The sequence below is a fragment of the Pocillopora verrucosa genome, chromosome 8 (assembly GCF_036669915.1).
Source record: "Pocillopora verrucosa isolate sample1 chromosome 8, ASM3666991v2, whole genome shotgun sequence".
Taxonomy (NCBI): Eukaryota; Metazoa; Cnidaria; class Anthozoa; order Scleractinia; family Pocilloporidae; genus Pocillopora; species Pocillopora verrucosa.
The window spans coordinates 14,755,906-14,783,656 of NC_089319.1; the positions used below are offsets into that span (position 1 = coordinate 14,755,906).

The window sequence follows — 27,751 nt, forward strand, 5'->3', positions numbered from 1 at the left end:
GCATTCTGTGCGACTTATACAACTTAATATGTGAATTGAGTTATCAATGTACTTTGTATGATGCTTTGATAGGGAAGATCTTCTGTTGGGGCACTCGAAACAATCTTGGTATAAGCAAATGGAATCTGTGTGTCTTGGAGACAGGAATGCCAATGTAAGAGCTCGTGAACCTGAAAGTGGTTTGTCAGTGGAGTCTCAAGTGTTGTGTTTGATAGATCAAGCCACGGATGCTAATATACTCGGACGAACTTGGCAAGGCTGGGAACCATGGATGTGACTCTGTCATGGTCAACGCTAGGATCATGAAACTCTTACATTATTTTATGTTCGAGTTGCAGTTTGACGAGCCAATAATCATGAAGACTTTAAGACGTAATGGTCAGAAATTTAGTTTTTTTGTTATCTGAATAGTATTAAAATAAAGTGATTAAGTCTACTAATGACATCCAAGTTTAATCCGTTCCATTCTACTTGACCAGAGAAAGTTCAAAACTATTCAAACAAGGAATCCTTCTGCATATTTATTAACTATCAACAACTACTAACTGAACGAACTCTACAAAATTTTAGATTGATTTGAATCCCCCTTGTATATGCCTCAGTCATCATCATTTCTTTTTTGAATAAGCAACATATGGCTTGTATGTGGCTCGGAAACCCTTGTAGATACCATTGTCTTGTGCACTACTTACAAAATGAATCCACATGTACTTGGTGGTCACCACCTGACCTGACAAGGGACTGGGACCGCTCCAGGCAATCTCCAGCGGTGAAGTTATCCAGGGTCCATGGGCAACTTCGAGACGGTCGTAAGCATTTTCTGTCTTAAACTCGTTCAGAGTAAGGCCGATTTGTCTGTCGGGAATAAAGATCAGCCAGATACAGCTGAGGTTTGGCGGGTAACCATTTGGAAAACCAGGAGAGCGTATCTCTCCAGTCTGACTGGTCAGGATTCCTCCACAGCCTGAAAAAAAATTTCATATATGTCACCGCAAGAAGATAAAGCATAGTAACTACACAAGTAAATGGAGAAATTTATTTCCAGAGCTCGACGTGCTCTAAAAATTGAAGGTTGGACCGACTTTACCTATCACCTGAAAGTAAGGGCACCGGCAATTATACCATTCCATTCCTAACATAAACAACTATTTAGATGATCACATTTACCCAGTAGTTTTCCATGAATTTGAGTGCATTTCAAAATGATCAAAAAAAAGAAAACGAGTTAATCGTATTCGGCCGTATAAAGCGCACACTTGGATATCACCAAACTGGTGCCGATCGCTCCTGACCCATCGTGATGATTTGAATGATGTGACGGCTGAATTTAAAGGTCAGCAGAAGCCGTGCCAGTGCGCTTTGTGAAAACTTTACTAACCTGTTTGTTTGTAAGAAACTTTAAATCCATTGTTAGTGTTGACACTGTTTGAAATGAATCTGACTCTGATGCTGTTCCCGGTGGAAGTAATTGCGCGCGGTTTGTCCTTAACGCCATTCAACGCAACGACCGGGTCTGTCTTGCCGGTGTCATAAATGAGTACGAAATCTTTGTTCTCTTCTGTCCGAAGCTCCTCGAATTCTAGACGGACCTTCTTTCCTTGAGGCACTTGAATTTCCCAAGTACAGTACTCGTTGTTCGGGTAATTGTTCGGAAAATTAGTAGATTGAAGAGAGCCTGAGGGTCCATTAAGAATCTTGCCGCAATTAGAAGCTGAAACGATATGAAGATGTACGCTTGAGTCAAGCATGATTCGTATTTTGTCTGTTTCTTCCTTTAGCGTTCATTGGCTTGCCTCTAGGATGTAGAGCATTGACCCAACAGTACACTTACCCAAAAGGAAAACAATTTTTGTAATTGTTTTGAATAAGATATTTTCACATTCATATCAATTAGCTACATTATTGATAAGGGATTTTTTCGACGTTTTTCATAATTACGACCGATGAATTTGTGTATTAATGGAATGAGGTGGCTCCTTAGGACGTATTATTAGTTTAATTAGTTTCGCAACGCAGATTTTTTAGCTATTTACCAGTTAAGCATGACTCTTTTACGTCGGAGAAGAGTTTGCCAAGGAGCAAGTACTTAAGGTGTTCGCAACGAGAGGATAAAATAAAAACTCGATGAAACTGCAATTTCTTACCGACACAACTAGCAGCTGATCCAGACCACTGACCATTAGCCCCACACTTCCTAATGATAGATCCTTGAAGTTTGTAGCCGGCATTACAGTCGTAAATAACGCTTTCGCCATAGGTAAACTTATTGCCTATCTTAAATCCGTTTGACAAGGATCCTGGATCACCGCAGCTCACAACTAAGGATTTAGACAATCAATTATATTAGAGATCATAAAAAAAGAACCTTTGAAAGTACACATTAGACGGCCTTAATGAAGTTGCATGAAGTGAGTAAGTAACAATTTTATATAGAGGGTAGCACCTGACAGTATGACGGGTGAACTAATGGCCATCTGAAGGAAGGAGGATAAGTCTCATTCCAAAAGGATAAATATTGAAAAAAATTGTGGTGGGAAAGGTTGATGACAAGGCTTAAAAATTGTAAGCAAGCCTTCTACTAATGTTAGGTAGTACATAGGCGAAGACACATGCCTTGCACGACCGAATCAATGAAATTCTGAGTACCAAAGCAGCACCTTAGTTCTTGTAATGATGGTGGTTTAGCAACGAATTTGATTTGGTTCCAAGAAGTATATTAGACCTACTCTGGCATGTTGGCTGTGAACCTGACCACTCCCCTGAGTTTTGACAGGTTCGTTCCTGGGACCCGTGCAGTGTATATCCTTGATTGCATGTGAACTGAATGGAAGCCTCGTACGAATGGTTACTTCCGATCTTGATTCCATTTGATGGGATACCAGGATTTCCACAAGATCTTTCTAAGAAATAAAAACGTGAAGAGAACAGTTAATGTCGCAACAAAGACTCACCTTTTCTGTTATTTTACTGCCACTTTTCATTATTTCGTTACCGATGGCTCTCTTAATAATACACGTATGACGATTCAGCTACCATCCATCAAAATATATTCGGAAATTTACTAGGGCTCTGATTCTACCGATCCCCAATTGAACTAGGCGCTGGATTTCGTATTTACCCAAGCACTTGGGCTGTTGTCCACTCCACTGCCCATTCCCCTGACATTTTCTTTTGGAGTCACCTTCCAGGTGATGCTGAGGACGGCAGGTGAACGTTACAGTGTTGTTGTACTGAAAATTTGCGCCGTTCAGGTATCCATGCCATGGAGTCCCAGGATCTCCACAATCTATGACTGTCAAGCATAAAAACGGAAAACATTTGATTTTAAGTTCTGCATGTTTTGGATTTCAGTTTTAGCACCCCACTGTCTTCTACTGTCTTCTGAGAATTTGTTTTCTCTTAAATTTACTGTAAAATGAAAGTGTGTGATGAGCCAGGTGTACAACACGAGATGTTCACTGAAATTAAGATCGAATTTCCTCGAGTTTCGATTTGAGAAGATTCTTATTGGAAGAAAATTTTCGCTTCCAATGCTGCCGCCCTCGATGTTCACTGTTTCCCACTGTTGTGGAACAGTGATATGAAAAATCAGCTTTCCCCATTTGTTAAGATTTTTTCCTTCGGGTGTCTTGTAGTTTTTAACATTGCCAACAGGTTGATACCGACAAAGCCACGAAAAATGCGTTTTCTACGTTTTTACATCCAAGCTAAGTTTGAATTTCGCGCGTTATCGATAAAAAGCCAAGAAGCCTCAAGGATTTTGATTTAATTTTAAGGGATTAACACTTCGATGTTTAACCGCCGTGTTTGGATCCGGCCTATTTTTTTATGCCTACATCTTACACCGACCATTTATTACTAGTATCTGCGTTAAAGCGCTCACTTTGACAGCTGGGGTCTGCCCCGGACCACTGCTCGTCTCCCTGGCAAGTTCTAAACGACGAACTATCTGGATTGACTTCGTATCCTATATTGCATGACACGCGGACAGTGCTGCCCGTTTCTCGGCGGTATCCTTGTATATGACCATGGAATGGAGCAGACAGTTGGGGACAGTCAGCTCCTGATAACCGAAAAAAATATCAAATACAGCGCACACAAACAATTAAAGATTAACAGATACACGAATAATTTGAAGACGAGGGCAAGGTTCTCGACCCAATCGAAGGTCTTTAACGCGGCGTTGGTAGATCAATTACATATTACGTTAAAATTTGTTCGAATTTTTGGAAGAAACGTAACTGAAATATTTACACCAGTTATCACGTCCCGAAACAAATTAAAGCGTGTATACACTTACGAACACATCTCGGCTGCTCTCCGCTCCAAAGTCCACCCTGTTGACAAAGGCGCTGGTTGCTACCCACCAAAGCATATCCACTACTGCACGTGAAGCTTACGCTCTTTCCGTAACTGAAGTCACTACCCTGACGAGCACCGTACTTGACTGTCCCTACATCTACGCATCTCCCGGCTACGAACGTGAAGTACTTTATTTTAGGAGATGAGGTAAGCAATCCAGTAACCTACTGAATAGTTAATGTTATCGCGAAACTTATTGTCATTCCGTTTCCTGTGTGCATTGCGTTTACACGTTAATTACCAATAAGTGTTTGTACGTTTCATTTGTTGTATTTTGTAATTGTGGTTGATGTTTACATCATTGCGTAATGTTGCGTAATAATGTCGAGTAATTTAGAGAGTTTTCTGTATAAGTTTAGTCGTTTGGATCGATGTTTATGTCCACTTTTTAAGAAGCAGCGTCGTCCTTCAGTTCCTGTAAAGCTTTGCACCGTCAAGGTAAATATTTTCTTTATTATGTTATTTTCTTTATTTGTAAGGTTTCGTTCGCTAATATGTATTTCCGTACTCATGTTTAGTAACGTAGGCGTGTGGATGTTTTTAAATAAATGATAAGCACAATTACGCGTGATTTCGGCTCCACTTAACCTTCTAAATGTAAAGGAAGAAAGGGCAGACGTCAGATCTATGTTACTGTGTTATGTAGGTATCATATTATATAGCAGAATTTTTAGCTGAAATGAAAACTCCGTTTTAAGACTTTTTCTTACCGTTACAGCGCGGCTGAACTCCGGACCACTTCCCATTCGCGGAACAAACTCGCTTTTGAGACCCTAACAATTGATACCCTGCATTGCACGAGAAAGTGGCGATATTACCCAGTATTGGGTCACCAGTAATAGTAATGGCGCCATTGGATAGAGCAGCAATAGACGGACATCGGTTTTCTACATAGAAACAAGCAAATGATAGTAACGATGATGATCCTAAAACGCTCCCAGACTATTTTGCACTCAAGTCCACGGAAAAGGGGCAGATTATGCCTACTTCATGTCACGTAAGGAAAGAGCACAGGAAGTAATAAAACGAAGTTCTTTCTAAAGAAACTATGGTGCTGTATCGGTTATGCAATGAATGACATTGGCGGAGGTGCAAGTGATCATCTATTGTATAACTTTTACTTATTGCAAAAAGTCATTCATTGGTGAAACAGGAAGACTCCTGTTCGCTACGTAGAAAGAAATGCCAAGGACGTATCCAAACCAGTCGCTAGACACCTTAATCTTCCTAATCATTCTAGGCAGCATATGGCAGTTTGCGGTCTCTCCCTACATCTAGGCAAGTCGGAAAGCCGCAAAACTCTAGAAAAAAAATTATCTTCCAAATCGGCACTCTTAATCGTCACGGTATTCTTGTCTTCTCGCCACCATATTCCCACCAATAACGTAGCTCCATTTTCTTCATATAATTCCACACACAACCCACGATTCCTTCAATCTCTCTGACAAAGGGCTAACGCTCGAAACGTCAGTTTTCTAGGACGGTTGACCAATCATGCATATAGAAAAGTACATGCTAAGCTAAAGTTACGTGCACACGATATCAACTCATGCAAAGAACTTCTTGTTGCAAAAGAGGAACAAAAAGGACAAAAATTACACTTTTTATGCATATCTCGTGGACTTCAACTTCTTATCTAAAAGTTACCATTACAGTTCCGGTTGTCGCTTGCAATTGTATATCCTCCACGACAGTGACAACTATGGCTCAAGTAACTGTTCACACAAACATGTTCACAGCCACCATTGTTGAAAGCACATTCATCTTTATCTGCAAACCGAATTCCAATAGACCTCAATACAAAGCAAACATAAGTTCCGACCGCTTCACAGGAGCAACGCAAACGCAAATGCTGGAACATCGCGACACGCGGGCATTTGAAAAACATTCGTGTTCCACTATGGTGGAAAAAGTGTCGTTTCTTCTCAAAAGATCATCATCCGAGTCTTTGGCTTCTGCTTTAGAGGGTAATACAGATACATAGGCCAACACCAAATCATAAGAAAACTTTATCTTTAATTAAAGATTTGTATTAACAGTAGCTGGCAAGTTACATTAGAGTTAAAATTATTGCCACTTCGCATATTAAAGAACTGTCGTGAGGCACATTTGCTCACTTACGTAGTCAGATAAGTCATTTGGTGTCTGTCTTGAACTTATTAGCCCTTCAACTCATTGACTCATAAATAAAATGTTTTACTTTCTGATCATTTGTGCTCTTTTTATGCTTGAGCATGGGCTTGATTTGATTTATGTTGTTCCAGCCGTAGGTATGTTTGCGTCGCTCATCTGTATTACTTCGAAAGGAGCAAAAGGGCTGATCACAGTTTTCAAATCATATCGAATTATTTGCACGTTGGTTGATGATTATCACCGGTGAAATAAGACTAGGAAAGGCCCAGAAATAATGAAGTCAACTGACCTCGGCAGGATCTTCCTCCAGGGGCGAGTTCCATTCCAGACGGACACGAGCAACGGAATGCTCCTGGTGAGTTATGACAGCTGTGGCTACACACTCCGAAGGAACACTCGTTGATGTCTAGGACAAAAAGAATAAAAAATGATATTCGAGTTCATATTTAAAACTAATGGTTATAGACTATTATCTGTTATTTTAAAAACCTGTTTTTAGCTGTTCGTTGAACTTTGTTTAGAAAAAGAGCTATTAGACTCCACCCGGGAAAAACCACGTGGGCGGCCGTTGGTGCCAATAGCCAAAAATCTCCCGTTTAAGTCCAAATTGGCAGTAATTGGAGAACCTTTGGATACTTATTTACCTTCACATGTGGTTCCATCAATGTTTAACGTGTATCCTTGGTTACAAGAACAAGTGAAACTACCAAGGGTGTTAACGCATAGCTGGCTACAATGACCGTTGCTGCATTCATCTACGTCTACAAAAGGAACCAGAGATCACAAAGAATTCAGCACATGTCCTTTACTCTGGTATTAAATGAAAAGTATACATTGTCTCTTCGACTAGAGGAGATCTTAACTACGTTGTTCTCGGAATTCATTTTGAATAAGTGAGGCCAATGGAATGAAATGAAATAGCTTTACTAACTCATGAATATTACTATATTATTAGATGCCTATAGCACTTGCCATATACCTTTACATTCAGTTCTTCTCCCACTCCAAAGCCCATGGCTGCATGTCCTGGATTTTGAGCCGTAGAGATAAAAACCAGCGTTACAGGAAAATGTTACAGTACTGCCATGATTGTGGTTTGATGAAGACTTTTTACCGTTCAAGGGGGCTCCTAATTCACCACACGAGGAGGCTAAACAAGAAAACATTAAAAAGAGAAAGAAATTTCGCACCGGTTGAAAAAATTTGGCCTGGCATAATCAAGTTTTAATAAATAATTGATTTAGTGTTTCAGTAAAAGCTAACGATAAATTCTTATCTGGAGAAAAGAAGGTTTCATGCCGAAAGTGTTGTTAAGGGATTATGACCACTAGAACGCTACAAAGACAAATTGTTGAATAGTTTTCTTTAAACGTTTGTGTCGGTTGAATTCGCATTCCATTCAAAAGCACCTCGCGAATAAAATTGTTTTAAAATACAATTGCGAGAATTACTTGTTTAACCAGAGTATTTCTGTAGGAAGAATGACTGCTTGTCATTTCATTGCTGATAGACGTACCTTGTTCGCATGTGCTTCCTTCGTATCCCCGGCGACATTTGCATTTGAATCCATAGTAAAGGTCGTGGCACTTACCGCCATTTTTACACGGATTATTACCGCATTCGTTAACTTCTGCTGCATCCAAATTAAAAATAAAAACATTGGATGCGTCAACCACCAAATTAAAACGAGTGCCAGATAGTATCAACTTCGGCTGATTAGAACGGTTCGGTTAAGTACATCTACATGAAGTTAATCGTTCGAAAGGCTTCTCCTTTACTTTGAACCGGGTCAAACAATTAAATCTACGTGTCCAATGTTTATGTAAAATTAGGACAATAGGAGTAAAGGAACACAACTTGTAATGAACCTTCTAAATGAAATAACCAGTTTAACGGATCAATTACCAAATACCGGTAAATGGATTTATTAGTGGTCACGAGCACCGTTATGTCTCCTCTTTCACAAAGTTATTTTCTTGAGGTTTGGGGGGGAAGAATATCAATGACAAAAATAAACCATTAAAAATAGTACCTGGGGCAGACCTGCGCCTTCGCTTTCGTGCTGAGATACCTTGAGATAAAAAGGGTTGCAAGAGAAGAATAGTAAATCAAAAGATTAATTATTACCTCGATATAAAAAAATGGCTTAAACGATTTTCTGTAGTTTTAAATATTTTTTCCTTTTTGAACAACAGTTTTTTAGAAGAACATTCATAATTCTCGCGCTCTAATGAATTTCCGATGAGGGAAATCTATGTAGATCTTATTTGTTTAATGGCTTTTCACCTTCGCTACCAGTTAAATTATCATATAGAGACATTTGTAAATACCTATGGAGGGTGGTGGAGGAACTAGATCTGCAAGAAAAAAATAGTTGAATATAACGGCACAAAACATAATTTTTTATGTAAAAATTATGGAGTTTTATTTAAGAAAATTATCCGCAAAAATGCAATATCACAACTGATCGGTTATCGTTATCCTTAGACATGTTAAAGGAATTACGTTCGATCCTACTTGACGACAAGTTAGTCTCGACATAAAAGCAAATGAGAGACGTGTAATCTGATTAAGATCTTTTTTTTCATCATTCTAAATTTATTTATTGATAGTTATTGCCACTATCGTTACAAGTATCATGAATAACATTCAATGATATCGTTACAATAACTACCTGTAAGACAGCCATAGAGTTCTACTCTCATAGTTATCTTTCCAATCCACGACTGAGGTCTAAATCGGGTCATTCTGGCTGCGAAAGGTTGTAACTCTTGTTTTACCACAGAACTGGAATCTGTATTTCCTGACAAGGTCTATAGGAAATAGTGCTGCATTAGGATAAAACTATCGTCTTAATTCACAAGACTAGAGAAACGGATGTCACGAAAGGTACGTATTTCAACTGTGAGAGGTCTTGCACGCGAAGGAACAGGAGAGTTTCAAATTATAAAAACTGAGAACGACAACAGCCGGACAGAAGACCTTCAGAATTTGAACTGAGAAGAAAACATTCCGAGAAACAGGGTAAAATTTTGAGGGAGTCTACTCTTTGGAAATTTCAAAAGTGGTCGTTGGCCGTATTAACTGTGACTGCAATGACGAGGGTTTCTTACATAATAATGTATAGCTGTAATGGCCGATTTGCCAGGCCATAAAAAGTGGCCCTATTACGAGTTCACGAGTTAACGAACGTATTGCCGAGGTGGCTGTAACTCGGGGTTCCACCGGAATGATATTATGGAGTAGAAGTGAGTCCTATCATAAAGTTTCACAGTTGCTTAAATACATACGAAACCGACCACTCGCCTGTCCATAATATTGCCACGCACTGCCGTCAGTGGTGTATTGCAGCTTGTATGACGTTACCCATTCTGATAAGCCATCCCCGCCCTGAATGGCCACGGCTGTAACTTTGTATGTATCTCCTAAGTCAATCTGCAATGAGGGCAAAAATCAAGCAAACCGTTGACATCTATATTCCAACCATGTAAGCAGTGATTGACGTTTTCATACAGCAATGGCTTTTCTCTGTTTTACTGTTATAAATGACAACGCTGAGACTCGAACACACTCCAAGTTTTCGGATATTTCAGAAAACAAGCGTAAGAAGATTAAAGCGTATTATACTTGTAAATACTGCTGTTGGTCAGATGTTTGCGGACTCCAACCACCTCTGCTATCCACAACACCTTGTAGACCGCTGGCATGCGGAGCAAACAGGCGCGCAACTTTTGGCTGACTGTTTGAAGCAAGTGATGACGAAGCTGTCATTGCTGAATCTGGAATGGCTTTGCTTTGTACACCAAGAGTCTCAGTGCAACCTTATAGAGAAATCGAACTTTCCTCTTAGTGAATAGAACGTGAAAACATCCCCTAAGCTACTCTAGAGTATGTAATACATGTAAAAGTATGTTGGAGGACCACATCTAAAGTTTATAGTTTATGATTTACTATAAAAAAGTTCGCTCTTGGCCTAGCTTGTAAAGAGTCCCATCTAGCTCAGTGATAGAGCATCCGAAGTATTAATCAGAACTGTCGTAGGTTCGACGCCTAATAAGAGCACTCGCATTGTTTCTCCTAGTATGCCATTTATGGAGTAACATTTCCTTCACTTAAATCACCGTTTAATCATTTCGCAGCATTATATATCGAAATTCCTATTTTCGCAATGTCCAGGGAGTTTTAAACCGTGAAACTAGTTCAACAGCGCAAATTACCACGAGTCTCCTATTGCTTAGTCGAAGTACTGATCAGTAGAGCAGTCGAAGTACTTATCAAAAGGTCGTAGGTTTGAATCCCACGGGGAGCACTTGCAGTTTTCTATTTGTCCGAATATGTCTGTGTTATTTTCTGAATAACATCTTCCTTCCCTAACTCACCAGCCTTTAAACCTTGCAACTTCATTTACATCATCATTTTTCATAAGCATCACTTATCGACATTCCTATCCTCGCAGTATGTAGGACGTTTGTCATGATCGACCATTGTCTCTTACTTGGTGCTTATTTTGCCATACGGACTGTATTCAAGGAAATGGTAATTTGCTGTGTGAACAACCAAGTTTGGCCCGAGTAACGTATGATAAGATACTTTCTAATCTTTCTTGCTCGAGCTGTACAGAGGAATATTGGCCTCGGTCGTTTTTGTACGAACCATGTTGCTCTCGGTCCGTACTGCCACGACCTCGGGCCAATATTCCCCTTAACGTCCCTCGAGCATAGAGGCCCATTATATTTGTTGTTATCCTATTGTCTAGAAATGTATGAATTGAATTACTCACTAGTTTGATAATGGTCAAAGCCTTTCCCTGGAATTAAGGAAGCGTCATCAGAGGAAGCCCTACTGAGGTGGCAAGTTCTTCCAGTCTTGTCATAATCAAACGATCTACAGGGAAACAACCTCTCTTTCATACAGGCATCTGCGCACTCCTCGACGGTTTTTCCTCCCAATACTTTGTCAACTTTGTTGGACAGGCGCATGTCCCGTTTTGCAGGAAAGTCTCTTAGAGGATTAGTAACTGAAAAATTGATGATGGCAATTATAGTTTAAGAAATCTCTTTTTTACAGAGGTTCAATTTATTCTAGATTTAAACAGATTTCTACATTTGGTAGTTATCTTTTTACATCCCTTTTTATTTACTCAATCACCCTATTGCTGGACCTAAGAAGTACCGGTAGCAATTCCTGTAAATTAGCGACTCGAAAAGCATGACATCTCATAACGTAGCAAGTTATTATTGTGCCGAAATGACGATGTAAAATCAACCTCATCATACAAACCCTGTGCTTTAGAGCAAAAAATACGTAAACTCACACTTGCAAGCGTAAGGCGTGGATGTTAGAACGTAAACTCCTTGTAGTCCCTTGCGAAAGTCTGCCCAGGCCTTTACATTCCCTTCCTCCACACCACAACTTCGCACCAAGTTGTAGATGTCCTTGGGCGTAAGGACTTTGTCCCAAACATTTAATTGGCTGAGATCTCCGGTGAAGGCCTCCTCAGGGCTGAAGGAGCCCCCTAGCGAATCCTGCTCCTGACCTAGCACCATAACACCACCACCCTTGATCACAGCTCCCGATTGAAAGGGCTCTGTGTATCTACAAGCGATTCATGATCGTTAGTTTCTATTAGTTTTATTTTCTTCGAGTGGTTCTTCGTTTATCAAGGTTACAACCTTAGACTGGGTTTACCCGCAGAAGAAAAAGTTTCATAGAATTCTAAAGAAACCATCAAGCATTTCATGAACTATACTCAGATTCAACATACCCGACGGATATTATAAACCCTGTAGTTGTGAGTTAAAGTAAGGCCGTTATAAATTTTAATTGAAAGAGAGAATGAAAAAAAAAAAAAGTTACTTCTTCACTTGTTGTCCATTCTTGTAAAAGAACCACTTGCCTCCATTGTTGTCCCATGTGATAGCCACGTGGTTCCACTTACCATCGTTAGCTGACGTTCCAATGAAAAGCTTTTTATTATTAATGTAGAGATCAAAAGCACCATAATCCTGGATAACAAGGGCATTGTCTTGAAGTTTGCCTGCTACAATGTTCGAGTAGGACAGCGGTGTCCCCGGATTTTCTGTGTCATCCGTGCGGAGCCAAAAGGCGATAGTAAAGGCTCGTAAATCAGGAATGTTGGTTACACTGCTGGATGTGGTCGCCACCCGAAGAGGAAATGACAGGTCGTAGGCAAAACACAACTCTGCCGAAGAGACAATACACCGTCATGATAAAATTGTTAAACGATTATCCCCTAAACGGGAAGTACGTTACAGTAATCTGTATGAGTAGATGTAACCAGAAATGGTAATTTCTCGAGACAAAATCAAAGTCTTACTTTCGCTGCAGGTTTCCCCTGAGTACGTAGGCTTGCAAATACAATCAAACCCATTTTTTTTGTCAACACATTGACCACCATTCTGACATGGTTCTGAGAGGCATTCATTAATTTCCGTCTCACAGTGCACCCCTGTAAAACCGGCTTTACATATACAGGCGTAACCGTTGATTTTGTCCGTACATGTCCCATAGTTCTGACATGGATTGTTTGCACATTCATCAGTGTTAACTTCACACTGAGCTCCCTCGTACCCAGGCCTGCATGAACACATATATCCCTCGGCTAGACTTTCACACATGGCTTTGTTATGGCAAGGAGAGGAAGCACAGTGATCAATCTTCATCTCGCAAAATTTTCCGCCGTAGCCCTGCAGACATTCACACAGAAAATCTGGTGGCTGAACGTTACATGTGGCGCCATTCTGACAAATGTTGGGGCCACATTCATGTGAGGGTACATCGCACCGTTGCCCTCTGAATCCTGTAGCGCAAACGCACTCGTATCCATCGACCTGAAATAGAATTTAGATTTGAGGTGCGAGAATTGGCTTAGGTGTCAGTCTCTAAAAATCTTCGTCAACCTCTCTAGGTAAATCAGACAATCACCATGCACGTGTATTGATAATTATTTCATGGAATGGTTCGTGGTTTCTTGTAGTGAATAAACAACTGCTAAGAACAACAAGTAATTAATTACAGACATGGTTTGATGCTACTATGGTTTAGAGATTTAATATTATACGCTCGCTAATTAGAGTATAAAAGGACCTCTTGTTGCAGCGTCTAGAACACTCCTGATGAAACACTAGACAGGAGTGTCGAAACGTTGGGTCTCTGAATACTAACTTCTCGGTTGCATTAATTAAATTTTTAAATCAGAGTAGCTTCAAACCATGTCTGATTGTCCACATGGTTGCCATGTGAACTTCAATATATTTTAATTAATTACAATTGTTATATACTAGACTTTTCCTCAACAAAACGAGCATTGTGATTGGTTGATTCTTGGTCACGTGCCCCTGATCAAATTCAAGTGTATCCTGACCGAGATACAATTGCGCAGTTGTTGCCCGCGCGCCGGAAACAACATCATGTTTTTGCCATATGATTGTTTAAGGGAAAGTCTAAATATATAACAAAGCACCTAATGTATGGTCCCTCGTCCCTCGGGACACTGGTTATTTTTTTCCCCGAGACCATACATTAAGAGTATTTTGTAAACTTCAGTCCGGATTGCATGAATGCTGCATTAGTAACTGTCAAAAAGGTGCCGGGATAGGGGTTGCTTCAAAAGTTTCAATTTTTTTTATTTGTTTGTTACTTGTCCATACATTACCTTGTCAACACATGTCGCACCTTGATAGCAGGGATCAGACAAGCATTCGTCATCTTCGATTTGACAGAACTTCCCAGAATAACCTGGCTGACATTTACACATTGTGTCGTCTTTTAAATCAAAGCAGGTGCCTCCATTATTACATGGGTTCGAGGAACAGTCGTCAATATCTGTCAAGAGACAACGAGGCCGTGAGGCGGTGGTCTGTGTGACAGGGATTTTTATCTCTTTCGTTGCATAGCACAGTCACAACTACACGTTCTTAGAAACAATTTTTTCTATCCTTCGACAGCGCGCCCTCTCGTTAGTTACTCTGGGGTCACATGACATCAAAAGATGAAACTGTTTCCGGCTATAAGTTTATAATTGAGCCACATTGCAAACTCTATGACGTCAGAGAGTAACAGTGCACCATTACCCAAGCGATGACCGCCGTCTCAGACGAACAGAGCGTGTTGACAGTGTCGCGACATTCTTAGCATCGTATTATTTTGCACTCTCAAACGCTTACATGTAATTTAAATACAAATTTTCGACTTGTTTTCGCATTACATCTTCTAATTTCTTATTAAACACTGAACGACTGCCCTTCGAGAAACAGGCAAAATTGTTTTGCTCAAATCTCAAAGTTTCCTTTGGCTACATCTTGGACAGCATCGATTCTCGGGAAAGAAAATGAGCTTTTTCTATCGAGACCAGTTGTTAACTGTTTCGTGTTAGTTATGTATCGTAAATCAGCATCATTTTACACTCAGTAATTATCTCTGACAACATGTATTATAAGCAAAATATTAATTATTTTCATATCAAGGTACATTTGTAAAGTACTATAACATGAGTTTTATGATGTACAGTATGGGATAATGAACACGTATATTTTTATTTTTGGAATGCAATGTCTCTGTCTTACCAACACACATGTCTGCAGAGTCAGCCCCAGGTCCATAAGTTGACTTTCCATCTGTACACTCTGTACACGATAAGGCTCCTATTGTAGTCTGATAGGAACCCTTACCACATGGAGAACAAGGTTCGACCCCATTAGTTGAATAAGTACCAGGTGCACATTTCACTGACAAAAAAATGTTAAACAATCAGATAACAGACCTTGACTACGAAGCAAATTAAAAAATGAACAAGTTGTATTACGTTAGACAAACAGCTGATCCATTTTCTAGAATATATATGCATAAAGCAAACGGTGAAGAATAATGAGATACCAGTAATATTATAAAGATCTAAAGATAAAGTTTAACTGTTTATTAATCATCTTACTTAAAGGTCAACGAAACGTTAAGTACAATTGGGCTTGTTTTAAGCCCTTCTGAATTTCTCCTCCAGACTTTAGAATTAAGACTTACTTCCACATTCTTCTCTTCCACCCGCTGCGGGAAGTATAGTGGTCGTACCCGCAGGACAGGAAGTACAAATCGTGTTCATGAAACCGGAAGCGTAAGTACCACTTGGGCAGGGAAAACACTTGGCCAGTCCAGAAGGTGAAAAATAGCCTGGTTTACATTTTTCTGTTAGAAAACCGAGTGAAAAATTAATAAAACTGGAAAGAGAATTCTGCAGGATTCATAATTGTAAATAGTTCACCGAATTGATTACAACAAAACTAAATTCAAAAGAGATCATAAATCATAAAAATGATTGGCAAAAGAATGGAGGCAAAGCCCGGAGGTTGATTTGACGGCACAAGTGTTGCACGCCCAGACGCTAAGAACCATCTAAACATTTCCGAAAAAGTAAATTAAGAATGAAACTTCCAGATTCCAAGCGAAGGCGCTCTCAGAGTTGCCGAACTAGCGTCTTTCCGGTTACTGAGGCTTGGATTTGACTGTGTAGAAGCGAGTAAAGGAAAAAAAATCTACTACCGGAGGGATGACAGTTTCCCTCTTGGCAAGTAAGCTGATGATGCTAACTGGAAAAAAAACTATTCAATACCACCAAAAAATGGCAACAACGCAACTTTAAGAAAACTGTTCACGTTATACAGACATTTGTTTTATCATTTAAGAGAGAGGGCCGCTTTGAAGTCATAGCGACAGTCGTATTGCAGAGATGCAGCTGAATTGGTCACTGGTAGCGAAGAACCCATTGCACATTACACAAATTAAAGACAAGAGCTCTTAAAGACGAATCTATTATGACTCTACCTCCCGACAAAGTTGATCCTACTGACGTAGTTGTAGAACTGACACAAGCTATAGAATAAGAACATCCATCGAACAGTGCCTAAAACGGAACGATATCTATGGAAATCTTTCTAACACAACCACGGACCCGTTGAAAGGAAAATTTCTCTGACGTGAAATCGCTTCAGAGACGCCGATGGAGCGCTCATGTCAATCCCTCTACGCATCAAAAACTACAAAGGATAGATTTCACAACCAGTAGAAACATAACGACCGGTCAGCAACAAAGTGGACCAATGATTAAACGACGTTCTAAGTCGAACATAATAATAATAATTATCATTATTATCATATTCACCATCATCATTCTCATAAGTGGAATTTTATTTCTATGTTCATCAATACCTCTACATGCAGTAAAGTTCTTTGAATCCTCGCCTAAAGTGTAGGTTCCTTCTGGGCACTCAGAACACTCAAATCTTCCCTCTTGATTTTGGTAGGTCCCTGGTGAACACCTGGTACACTTTTCATGTACTAGGTCATAGTATGTCCCTTTCGGACAGCGAACTAAAGATGGTGGAAAAATAACACTATAATGTTACATTCTTACGAACCCGTATTGCAAGATGTTACTACAACGAAAGTATGTTCTATTATTTTGAAATTTGGTTAACGTTTTCTCTTTACGCTTGGAACTCCCTCAGAAACATGTTGTAAGTAAGTAGGTAGGGTTCAAACAATGAGGTTTCGCTGGCTTCTATGGTTTCTTTTAGAACTCGTGTTATATTGGAATTCTTAAATACAAAACTTGGAGAGGGAAAAGATGACAATCATGACAGAAAACACTGTAAGTAGGGCAAAACAAGAAATTCACGAAAGAAAATTATATAGATTAAAAAAAGAAAATGTAAACAAACTGACTTTATCACTTACTACACCGTTCAATTGCTCCCGTATCTTTGTTGCATTGGCACATACTGTGTGGTTTGGCGAGCCCATCACAGCCAGTTTCAAGTGTATCACATCTTCCTACAACAGCCCCAGTGTCTGAACAATATGCCTCAGCATTAGTAATAGAGTATGTCTGATATTCAAGATCGCTTGAAGAACGAAGAGGACTCCAGTCGAGGGACTTTGCCTGTTGATCCAATAGTGGCTTTGCGTCGTTCTCCAATATTTGTTCAAGTTGTGTTACAGTTTTTGAGGCTCCACTCTGTTTTTCTTGCGCTACAATGTCAACTTTGACGTAAACATCATTAGCAGACTTTCTTCGGCGACGTCTAGCCGAGCTGGTAGCCCCACAGAATACGTTTACATTACCAACGTTACAATCCGCATGATCTCTGCATAACGCTGAGGGGATAAACTGTTGGTTCAGCAAAGTGACAAAATTTAATTTGATTTGATCTTGTGCTTCTTTGCTGCTGCAGTCACCAGCGAAGTAGAAGAACTGTGGTATAAGAGCCATGCGAGCCTTGCCAGGTTCATAACGAACTGGAAAACATTTTAAAATTTCGTCACCTCGGTGTCCATGTAAAATTCCAACGGTTCAAGTGGGGGGGGGGGGGGTGGATAACGCCCAAATTTAATCGCTTTCCCTTTTTCCAATAGGTCAAACAACAGTGTAAAAAAAGGGCAACAAAAACAACAATAAAATACTAAACAAAAGAAGCTAAGTAAGCAAGGCGAAAGCATGTTGGAGAAGGAATTTCTATTCTTCTTCAAAAAAGTCATTCAATCAAAGAAAAGGTCGCTAGATATTTCTAATGTCGGTTCTTAATTCTTGATGTTTTACTCACCGGAGCAGTCAGGCCATGGCAGAGGAGAAGGTGGTATTGCTGACCATATTCCGTTACCGCAAAGGTATGTGAGGGCGGGGGGAAACGCGAAGTCAAACTGCTGGTTACAGCTGACCTGACAGTATCGATTGCTCACACCAAACGCGTTACAAGCTAAGGCTCCATTGATTGGGGCGGGGTACATCTCACAAGATTTAGCTGCAAGTGAACACATTCATATTTCGTGATTTAGAAAAGTGTTCTCTACTGATGCCTTATGGAAAAGCATTAAAATCCATATCGCAGGAATTTGTCAATGGACTTTCTGTTTATACTTTTTTCTCTGAGATCTTCAGCGCGAAGCCTTCTATCTTAAAGCTTACCTTTCAGGATTAAAATGTAAGTCGGTTCATGTCATGCAGTTCCAATTTTCAGGACAAGAAAAAACAGAACTTAAATTAGATTGATGATACAACAATTCAAAGGTAAAACGCAAATGAGGAAACATACGTCTGTTTTTTGAGTCTTGATGTTATCGACTGATGATTACATCAAACTCACCCCCTCCGATGACAGATAATGATCCGAAATTCTTCAGTTTGAAGTATGTTTATGACTCCTTACACGCAGTTTTTAAATCATCCCAGTAGCCATACGTAAACGAACCAAAATACTTGAACTACAATATCCGATAAATTCATTTTCAAACTGTATCCCCTTTAATCTTGACTTCATATCTAAAAATTAGTTTCCCTCAAGTTACTTTTACGCGTAACCACATGGATGCACCAAAAAACAAAAGAACTATTTGCAACGTGCAAAGTTCTCTCTTCAGCAAGCTAAGCTACCACAAGATTCCATTTTCAACCCTTTCATTTATCATAGAAATAACGTAAAAATGTTCAAAAGTAAAGTGCTGAGGTTTAACGTAGAGTTCCTTTGTAGTTAAGGAAAAATTTCTTAAGTTAACTCCGAGAAATGTCAATAAGGTATCCAGCTTGATTTACCAAGACGAAAATTAATGCGTTTCTAGCTCAGACAAAAAGAGCAGGATTAATTATGAAGAACTTTAATTATGTGATGGATAGTGTTTCTATATTAATATTCGAAGTGGTAAGTGTGGATCCAAGGATATCACAGTTAAGCCTCTAACGGCAAAAAAAACCTCTTAGTTTTGAGGAACAAAGTTCTTACTATATTACCACTATATTACCTTTGACGTGGATCTTGAAGGCACAACTGTCATTGACATTACCAGATTGGTCTCTTGCTATGTAGTTCACAAACACCTCTCCAATGTAGAAAATTTCTCCAGGATTCCGGTTATGTTCAATGATCGGTGTCTTATTGGAGTTGTCAAGAAATTGGGGAATCACCCAAGGGACTCGTACGTTCGCTTGTGTTGTTTCAATCAGCTTATCTTCGGGACATGACGTATAGTAGGGTGGTTCGTTATCTGAGAAAATCACAGCCAGCTTGTTAGGAAGGGGGTTGTATAGAAATGGGACGAAAATTTACTCTATGAGTAGATTCCTGGTGGGTGGATTGATACTGAACTAAATTGACCTAAAAGAAGGTAATCCAAAATGTTTCCCTGTATCCCCTCCCCCGAGAAAAAAAAAATTCAAGTTTAGAACAATGAGATCTATGACTTCACAGAAAAGTGTTTAAAAACGAAGCCATAATCGGTACTGGGTGATGACGGATAGCATATGCATTAGAACAGAAAAAAGTGCCAGAAAATAGAAAAATGCATCTAGAGAATAAGATGTGAACATTCAATTGATAGAGTTCACCCTTCTTACTCCAGGACCATACAGGCTGTAAGCGTAACAACTGAACGGACACATCACTGACCTACTACTGTCACTTTAAAGGAGCATTTAGCTGCCAGTCCACCTTTGTCTGTCACTGTGTACTGGATGGTATACTCGCCGATAAGAAACTTATCTCCGGACTTAAAATTACTACTAACAGTCACTTTCGCCAGCGGATCAATCCCTATCGAGTTGTCACTGTACGTAGGCTTTACCCATGTTACCACCGCGTGATCCTGGTGAAGGCTGTTGTTGGTTCTTATGTTCGCAGGACATGTTATGGAAGGCGGTTCTGAGTCTATTAGATATGAAATAATCAATAAACAGTGCTATAAAAAAACAAGAAAAAATTGTAAGGGTGAAAATTTATGGAGCTATGTTAGTGAGAGTTGAAGGATTATATAATGTTGATTTTAAATCTTGGTTGATTTACCTACCGACACAAGGCTTGTGTTCTCCAGTCCATGTGCCATCTGTCTTACAAAACCGTAAAGTAGACTGGTCTGGTGTACCTTCAAATAAGTAGCCCTTTGGACACTCGAACACACACCTTGAATTAAACTGCAGCTCGGTGGTGACACATTCTGGTGGAGTTACTTGACTGAGAGAGATTGAGTTTAGTTTCGGACACTTGACCGCTGTGAAAAAAACATCATGAAAAAGCATTAATTTTTCTATTTAATTCTTACGCAGTGGAGCCTTCATTTTTCTAATGTGGCAAAATGGAATTTGATTGGTCGGGCACAATTCAAGCACGTGAAAAATTGCCTAATGTTCATGTAGTGCAATGATTGGGTCCGTTCTGATTGGACTTTGGATTTTGTTTTCATAGTACGTAATGGAATGTTAGTTGTTTAGCGTATGCGTTGTGAGAAAAGGAGCGGGAAAAACACGTTTAAACTTAAAAATTATACAATAAAACTAGATGCGAACCTTTTAGATCCCGGTACATCTCGACATCACTCGACGAGGCTCTTGCAAAGGACACAGTTATAACACTTTTTAAATAATCCCAAATTTCTGGTTAATGTCATTCTTTGTGCACAGCCTCCTGTTTCCATGACATCGTTTACAAGAAAACAACACCCAAATGCTGTGATTGGTGCATGATATCCAAATGCTGTGATACGATTGGTGCGAGATACATACCCTCATGCGGTAATCTGATTGGTGCGAGCAACATACCACTCTACATGCTAACATAGAGTTGTTTTTTTTTGTACAATAAACAACTAAAAAATCCGATAAACGATAATTATGGTAAGATTTTACCACTGTTTGCCCTACTTACGTTCGCACGCAACATCTGAACCTGACCAAGACTTGTCCTGTTGACATTGTCTCACTGGAGTTCCTTGTAAAATATAGCCTGGGGCACACTTAAACGTGCACTTTGTCTGATATGATAAATCGTTCTTCGTGCACGTTCCGCTTGGAGGACTTCCGTTAGCCACCTGGATCAATGGACACACGATCTCTGTGGCAAAAATACGCGGGACAAGGTTAGAATTACTAATTGTTTATGGACAGTCTCGGTGCAGGTGTCTAAGTAGTGCGAGCTAACGTTATTGTTTATCCGACTGCCCATGTTTGATTTGGAGTTAGAGTGGATGGTGGGGATAGGTGGCGGAGGGAAGGGCGAAAAAAGACAATTAAAATGCTATACACCCCCTGATAAGTTGCACCTCATTGCATTTCCGGAAATAGGCAGGTGACCAATAAGAATTAGTCAACTCTTTAACTCCCACAATTGACTAACATGGAACTTCTCCCTATAATATCCATAAAATATCCAGTAAACAGGTAATGAGAATACTCAAACTTATCAGGTAGAAATTGTAATCTTGATTTAAAGCCAAATTCTTGTAACTATTTTAATCACAAATGTGTAGTAGCTTGAGGGGAGAATTAACAATCAGATCTTGGGAGTTAAAGGATTAAATTAAAAACCGGAAGCACTTCCTTCCAACAAAAGCAAACACACGTACAGCCGATGAGTGAAACGGTGAGGCAGTTTTCTTTTCAGCCAGAAGAGAAATGGCTTCGACAAAGCCACCTCCGCGGTCACAAATAAATCCTTGAGTACAGCTGCCGTTAATCTATTTGACAATTTTTCTTTTTTTTTCCATTTGATCGTTAACGATACTTTGAAGCAACAAACAACTGCACTCGATGGTTTACCCGCCACAATTTGTCTGATGCAAACCGGCATACTCTGATAAAACGGTATGGCCGTTTATTCATCAAGGGAAAAAACAGCTTCACCAAAACGTTCTCTGCTGACGCAAATACGAATTGATATTTGCTGCACTCTAAGAGCCGTTAGTCCGTGAGCATAAGCTACCGTTAATCCGATCGAAGATGCTTATTCCATTTGGTCATAAACAATAAATTGAAGCGGACAAACGGCAACTACGCTCGAAGGTTTCCCCGTCGTTATTTCTTACACACGAACCAACAACTGAAATGTCAGGCTTTTCCAAAAGTCAGTTGGCAACACAGCCAGTAAATCTCTTCCAGAAACCAGTGTAGTAACCTGTGTGTATTGTTCTCTCGTCAACTCCATTAAAACTGAGAATAATCTTTCGAGTCAAATTTAATTCATATTTTATCTCCCGGAATCAATGATAGTGCTTTGAGTTGAAATGCCCTCGGTGCCTTGCAGATTATCTTTCTTCTTAGGACTGTTAAAACAAATATTACGCACGAACGCCAGGCAAGTTATTTGCTGTATAAAACGGCCAACCTGTATTAAGCGATCACCCCGCCATTCTCCATGTGTGACTGCTTACTATAGGTTCAACTGTATTTTTGCAACTTACGAGAAAAAATGTTTGCGAACAGCTAGACGTTTACTGCGTGGAATGCTTACTTTTGGCATTGTTCTCTTGTACGATTTCATAAAAAAAAAAAAGAAACATGTCCCTCCCCTTTTAACAACCACAAAACGCTTTCTCATCTTGAATTAAATTTTAAACGAAGACTTATCACAGTGGACGGAAGGTTTGAAAATTGGGGAACATATAACAATAGCCTCTATTTGGCGAAAAATGTGAACCGGTATTTGTCCGCGGACATTATCTGTTCCAAGATGCGAACAGTTTTCAGAAAGCGAAGCTTGAGAAAAACTGTGAGCATCGAGGATCAGATAATGTCCAAGAACAAATATCCGGACACATTTTTGCGCCAAATAGAGGATATTGTGTTTATTATTCTGCAAATATTTTGCAACGCGCGTGAAAAAATGTTTACGAACAGCTCATTGTAGGCAGCATGGGAGGTTTTCATTTGAGTGTTCTCTGGTACAAAATCTATGAAAAAAAAAATCTCCCTTCTTCTGTAACAACCACAAAACGTTCCCTCACCTTGAACTAAAATTTAAACGAAGAATTATCGTATCAGACGTACGGTTTGAAAATTGGGAATTATCACTTAGTAAGTGATAATTCCCAATTTTCTCACGTATCACCCGTTTTTAGCAGGGGGACGTACGATTACGTGCTGCGTTTAAACCAATCGCTAACGAGCAAAAAACATATGATGGATCATAACTTCGGTTACCCCTAAGTTTTAGCAGGGGTATATTTGGTCACATGATGCATATGGAACAATCGCGCGCGAAAAACTTTTCCCTTCAATGAAAAATTGATTGACAAAATAAAAGTAATCCTTTTCGTTTCTCACTCAGTTTCAGATAGTGACAACGAAAAACGTCAGGGTAACTTCTTTCCCGATCATCAGTTCATTCCTCTCCTTAAATTTTGCCTCTGAGGGTATTAAAAAGAGAACATATATATCGATAGTCACCGCTAAAAACATATATGGTCCGCATTATAAACAGTACATCTGAAAAAAAAAATGAAAAATAAATTCCCATTTTCAATTTCCCATTTCATTTTCCCATTCCCGGTTCGCCATTTCCGCTTTCAGTAATATCCATTCTTGATCTTAAATTTAGAACATACATACATGCACGGCTTCCATCTAGCCACATATATATCATGTCGCTGTGCTATCAAATTCATTTCAGCGCTTGGAAAACAAACCCTTTGAGCAAATGTGGTATTGTGAAGATGCACCCTCCGCGTTAGATCTTTCACTTGTAATGAGGTCATTTGAAAAAAAAACGGCCACAAACTAGGCGATTTTTAGGTAGCTGTCATCAAAATCTGGTAAAAATGTCAAATTTCTTTTCTTTGCCTTTTAGTTAGAGAAAGCATTTACTCGTAAGCTTAATTGTCAAAAAAGTAGTGAAAAGTGTCATAATAATTGTCCTAACTCGAAAGTAAAAAAGCCTCCACCAGGCTGTTGACGTTTTCGCGGACTTTCGTCCTGTCTCGCTTTCCATGTTTTGTTGCACCGTTGAAAAAAAGAGAATTTCTGTCACTCTTCCTGAAAAGTTGAGAAATAAGAGTCTTCGTGAAACGACCAAAAAGAGAAAAGTCGCCTTGGGTAAAATCTAAGAGGCCAAAGGAGCTGAGGGAAGATTTGTCCTTTTCCCTAACTAGCTTCGCCCACTTTTCCTATTGTTCGCATTTACCAGAGAGCGAGCAAATTGATATGAATTTCGTTCACCACGCTTCATAGGTGAAATTCTGATTAGGCAGGAAAGTTATATCCCCACGCGAAAAAAACTAAACTATCCATGGAAAAGCATATGTATTAGCAGTTTGAATTCAACTCACGCACATGATGGACAAGGGTTGCGTTTTGAAATTGTCCCTCTCTGTTTTCCTGAGGGTTTTCTTTTCCAAGGTGTAAATGTATGAAAGTATTTTACATGATTACAGTGGAGGTATTCCGCACAAAGTTAAAAAGGGAAACATTTCTTGGTTGACAAATTAACAGCTGGCTGACTTACGCTTGCAGTTTAAATCAGTTCCACTCCATTTAACTCCTCCAGAATTAGAAATGACACAGGTCCTTCGTCCATCGCCGCTTAGTTCATATCCTGTTTTGCAAATCACCTCACAGGTGGACAAGTAGTCCTGGTTACAACTGTCCCCCTTAATCATCCCGTGCAAGGGAACTGGAAGTTTGTCACACTTTTTAACTGCGCAAATGAACAACAGACAAGGTGAATGTTAGCAATACGCACTCGTGAAAATTATGAAAGTACATTGTAAAGCAAGGCATTGCAGTTAAGGGCATAAATAAAGAGCACAGTTGATAAATAAATAAATAAATAAATAAATACCTAACCTCGCTTAAATACTTCAAATGACTGATGATAGAATAGCTTAATCCCGTGATGACTGACATAGAGGAAAAAGTGGCAATAATCTAGATATATAATAGCCAATTGAGATTGATGCCTCAGCTCAATTTCCATTTTCCATCAGATTTATCGAGAGCGGCCACCCTATAAGAAACAAGGCTCTTTGACCGCAAACAGCACCACGCTCTATACTTACTTTTACATTCCACATAACCAGCAGGATCACCCTCGTATCCCTGGATGCAGTGGCAGTCACTTCTTTTTGTGCTTCCAATCTTGCTATGGCGTGAGTTGACAGGACATGGCGTGCAGGACTTAGCGTAACCAATGTAGTCTTTGTAGGTAGAATAGGGACACTCTAAAAAGCATAAGGCGAACAGCATATTCGAAAGAAGCAACAATATTTTAGTCATTATCGCAAAAGCCTCATTCATATATTCAGAACCTTGAAGTAGACAGAATATTTCTCACTTGAACCTTCTTTAATAATCACGAGTACCATCTCCTGTTGGAGAGCTTTCGGAACTTATATAATTAACTAGAAAAGTCGTTCACCAACATGACCATACCTTCCTAAACAAAATTTTACAACGGTCTGTTTTTTTTTTTGTTTTTTTTTATCAATCTGCTTACGGTCAAAGTGTGCAAAGCAAGGATTGTAGGTTTCACAGACATATAATCTGGATCAAATTATGGCCTCTATCGTGAAATGAACAGACTTAAACATAAACCTCTTTCGCAAAAGTGGGCCTAAAGCCCACGTATATAAATCAGCCGTTTTAGTCCTTTCAATATAATGAATATGATTTTAAAAAAATTGGCAAAAAGTGCCTATGGACGCCTATCACCCCCAAAAAACTAAAATCCGCACTTCGCCGAAACCCCCTGGAAAAGCATGGAGCTTTCGTTAGTTGATCTGCTCGTTAGATTCGAATGTCTCTAGAGCGAATGCTTCTCAGAAGTTCCAACTGACTCACTCGAAGGAATAATACTGGATCCCCGAACATGATGATTCGAATCAAAGCCGAGCTCTCGTTCCCGTTGAAACGGTGCAATTTAGATGTCACTGATTTTCAAACCTTCGGATAATGTAAACCCAACACCTTTTCCATTAAAGGTTGGAAGAATTGGGATTCTAGTGAATTTTATTCATGCCATGCGACCTATTTGAATTCCACCTATGATTTCCGGTGAAAGGATTCGTTTACTTACGATGGCAGTCGTTAGTGTATCCGCTTCCATATAAACCCTCAGGGCAAGAACACTTATATTCCCCGCTTAGAAGACCGCACGCACAATAAGCTATACCGTCGCAAGAACCACAAAAACTCATTGGCTGATTAATTTCCCAGTCTATCTCGTATGGATCTGGTAGGGGAAAAATTAACAGACATAACGCTTAAAGACTTAGCAAAGGTAAATCACAATCTGCCCACTATCTAGAGATTGTTATCAATGAAGGAGGGCTGAACAGCACAATAGGGTGAAAAGATATTGATTAAAAGAAAATTTCGTATAAACTAGCATTTTCTTCCGCTTCAAAGTAAGTTTTATCAGAAAACTAATATGGAATGTTCGAATTTTGGAACGAATCTTTCTTTATCATGTAAAGGCTAAACATTCGATCAACTCCATTAATAAAAAAAATTAAAATGATTTAGAATTTAGAATAAAAAATTTTGAAATTGTCTTGAGATTTGGTCGGAGAGTCCTAGTTCTGAATGATTTCTCTGGAGTATTTAATCAAGTGTTCGATCGGTAAATCACTACTGATTTGATAATCCTATCGGGGGGTTAATTATCTTAGTTTATTCGGGTAGATCCAACGATGAATGGCCTTGAAACATTTTCCTTCCGTATACAGGATATTTGGTGAGTATCGTAACCTTTCGGGTCTGAATTACCTCCTCTCAGATGATTCGCTAGCTCCCTGAACTGGGTAAAAGAATTATAATGAAATGCGTGGTTGTCATCAGTAGCAAGTTGCTTCAACACGTTCTCGTTGATACCATTCGTCACCCCAATTGAGAATATCTCAATGTTATTTTGTTTCAATGTTTTAGCAATATTGTTAGGATCTCCACCAGCATTCCACATTCCGTCTGTGAGAAGGAAAACGGCCGTTTTAGCAAGCGCATTTGGTCGCTTGTTGCCACTTAAAGTTCCAAATATGATGTCATAGGCGTACTGGAATGCATCGTGCATATTGGTTAATCCAGAACGAAATTTCAAAGCGTAAAAGCTTTTCTTAAAGTTACACTTGTGATTATTAATGTTCAAATCAGTCACGTAATTGATATCGAGGGTAGCTCTGGTGCCAAATAAAACTATCGAAACTCTTGTTGCAGCCAAACTGACTCGTATGTGGCTCAACAACGAGTTGACGAACACTTTTTCATCGTCGAAGCCAACTTTCATGCTCCTGCTCGAGTGATCGTAGTACCACAAGCTTCCAGAGGTGTCTAATAAAAATATAAGATCTGACAATGTATCGTTGTGCGTTCTTTGAAAATTCTCCAGCTGCAACTTGCCCTGTAAATCCGCAGATGTAAAACCGAGGAACGGGAAAGTTACCAGTAGAGTCAAAAGGATTAAATCCTGAGAGATGCCCATTTCCAATTGTGAGATGT

General features: G+C 39.5%; 2 protein-coding genes across 3 annotated transcripts in view; one reads left to right on the top strand and one right to left on the bottom strand.

The window, feature by feature from the left end:
* The window catches only part of LOC131786209 (DNA-dependent protein kinase catalytic subunit), a 257,393-nt gene extending 256,937 nt beyond the window's left edge, over nucleotides 1–456 (top strand). The window contains exon 113 of the mRNA XM_066170894.1: nucleotides 73–456. Coding sequence (XP_066026991.1) covers nucleotides 73–277 — 205 coding nt within the window. The 3' untranslated portion in view covers nucleotides 278–456. The remainder of the gene's footprint in view (nucleotides 1–72) is intronic.
* On the bottom strand, nucleotides 456–27,751 carry LOC131786210 (sushi, von Willebrand factor type A, EGF and pentraxin domain-containing protein 1). 2 transcript variants are annotated; one of them, XM_059103223.2, is made up of 36 exons: nucleotides 27,026–27,751; nucleotides 26,334–26,489; nucleotides 25,318–25,479; nucleotides 24,765–24,956; nucleotides 21,195–21,380; nucleotides 20,341–20,541; nucleotides 19,944–20,201; nucleotides 19,300–19,542; nucleotides 18,108–18,305; nucleotides 17,242–17,802; nucleotides 16,714–16,875; nucleotides 15,532–15,693; nucleotides 15,081–15,242; nucleotides 14,171–14,340; nucleotides 12,833–13,346; nucleotides 12,352–12,697; nucleotides 11,810–12,090; nucleotides 11,276–11,512; nucleotides 10,123–10,316; nucleotides 9,802–9,930; nucleotides 9,170–9,308; nucleotides 8,826–8,852; nucleotides 8,528–8,566; nucleotides 8,012–8,125; nucleotides 7,475–7,645; nucleotides 7,140–7,256; nucleotides 6,785–6,901; nucleotides 6,010–6,132; nucleotides 5,073–5,249; nucleotides 4,301–4,474; nucleotides 3,884–4,063; nucleotides 3,119–3,292; nucleotides 2,727–2,900; nucleotides 2,145–2,318; nucleotides 1,379–1,711; nucleotides 456–964 (listed from the first exon to the last, which is right to left on the bottom strand). In XM_059103223.2, exons 1-36 carry the CDS (start codon nucleotides 27,732–27,734, stop codon nucleotides 609–611), a joined length of 7,812 nt encoding a protein of 2,603 aa, XP_058959206.2. In that variant the 5' UTR covers nucleotides 27,735–27,751; the 3' UTR covers nucleotides 456–608. The 2 variants fall into 2 exon arrangements, with proteins under 2 accessions (XP_058959206.2, XP_058959205.2); XM_059103222.2 differs by having other exon boundaries at nucleotides 8,012–8,128.

Coding starts and splice junctions, on each gene's coding strand:
- LOC131786210 (XM_059103222.2), bottom strand. CDS start 27,734: ATGGGCATCTCTCAGGATTTAATCCTTTTGACTCTACTGGTAACTTTC. Junction 9,931..10,122: donor ACCAACAGCAGTATTTACAA/GTATAATACGCT, acceptor CCCTCATTGCAG/ATTGACTTAGGAGATACATA. Junction 2,319..2,726: donor TTCACAGCCAACATGCCAGA/GTAGGTCTAATA, acceptor CTAAATCCTTAG/TTGTGAGCTGCGGTGATCCA.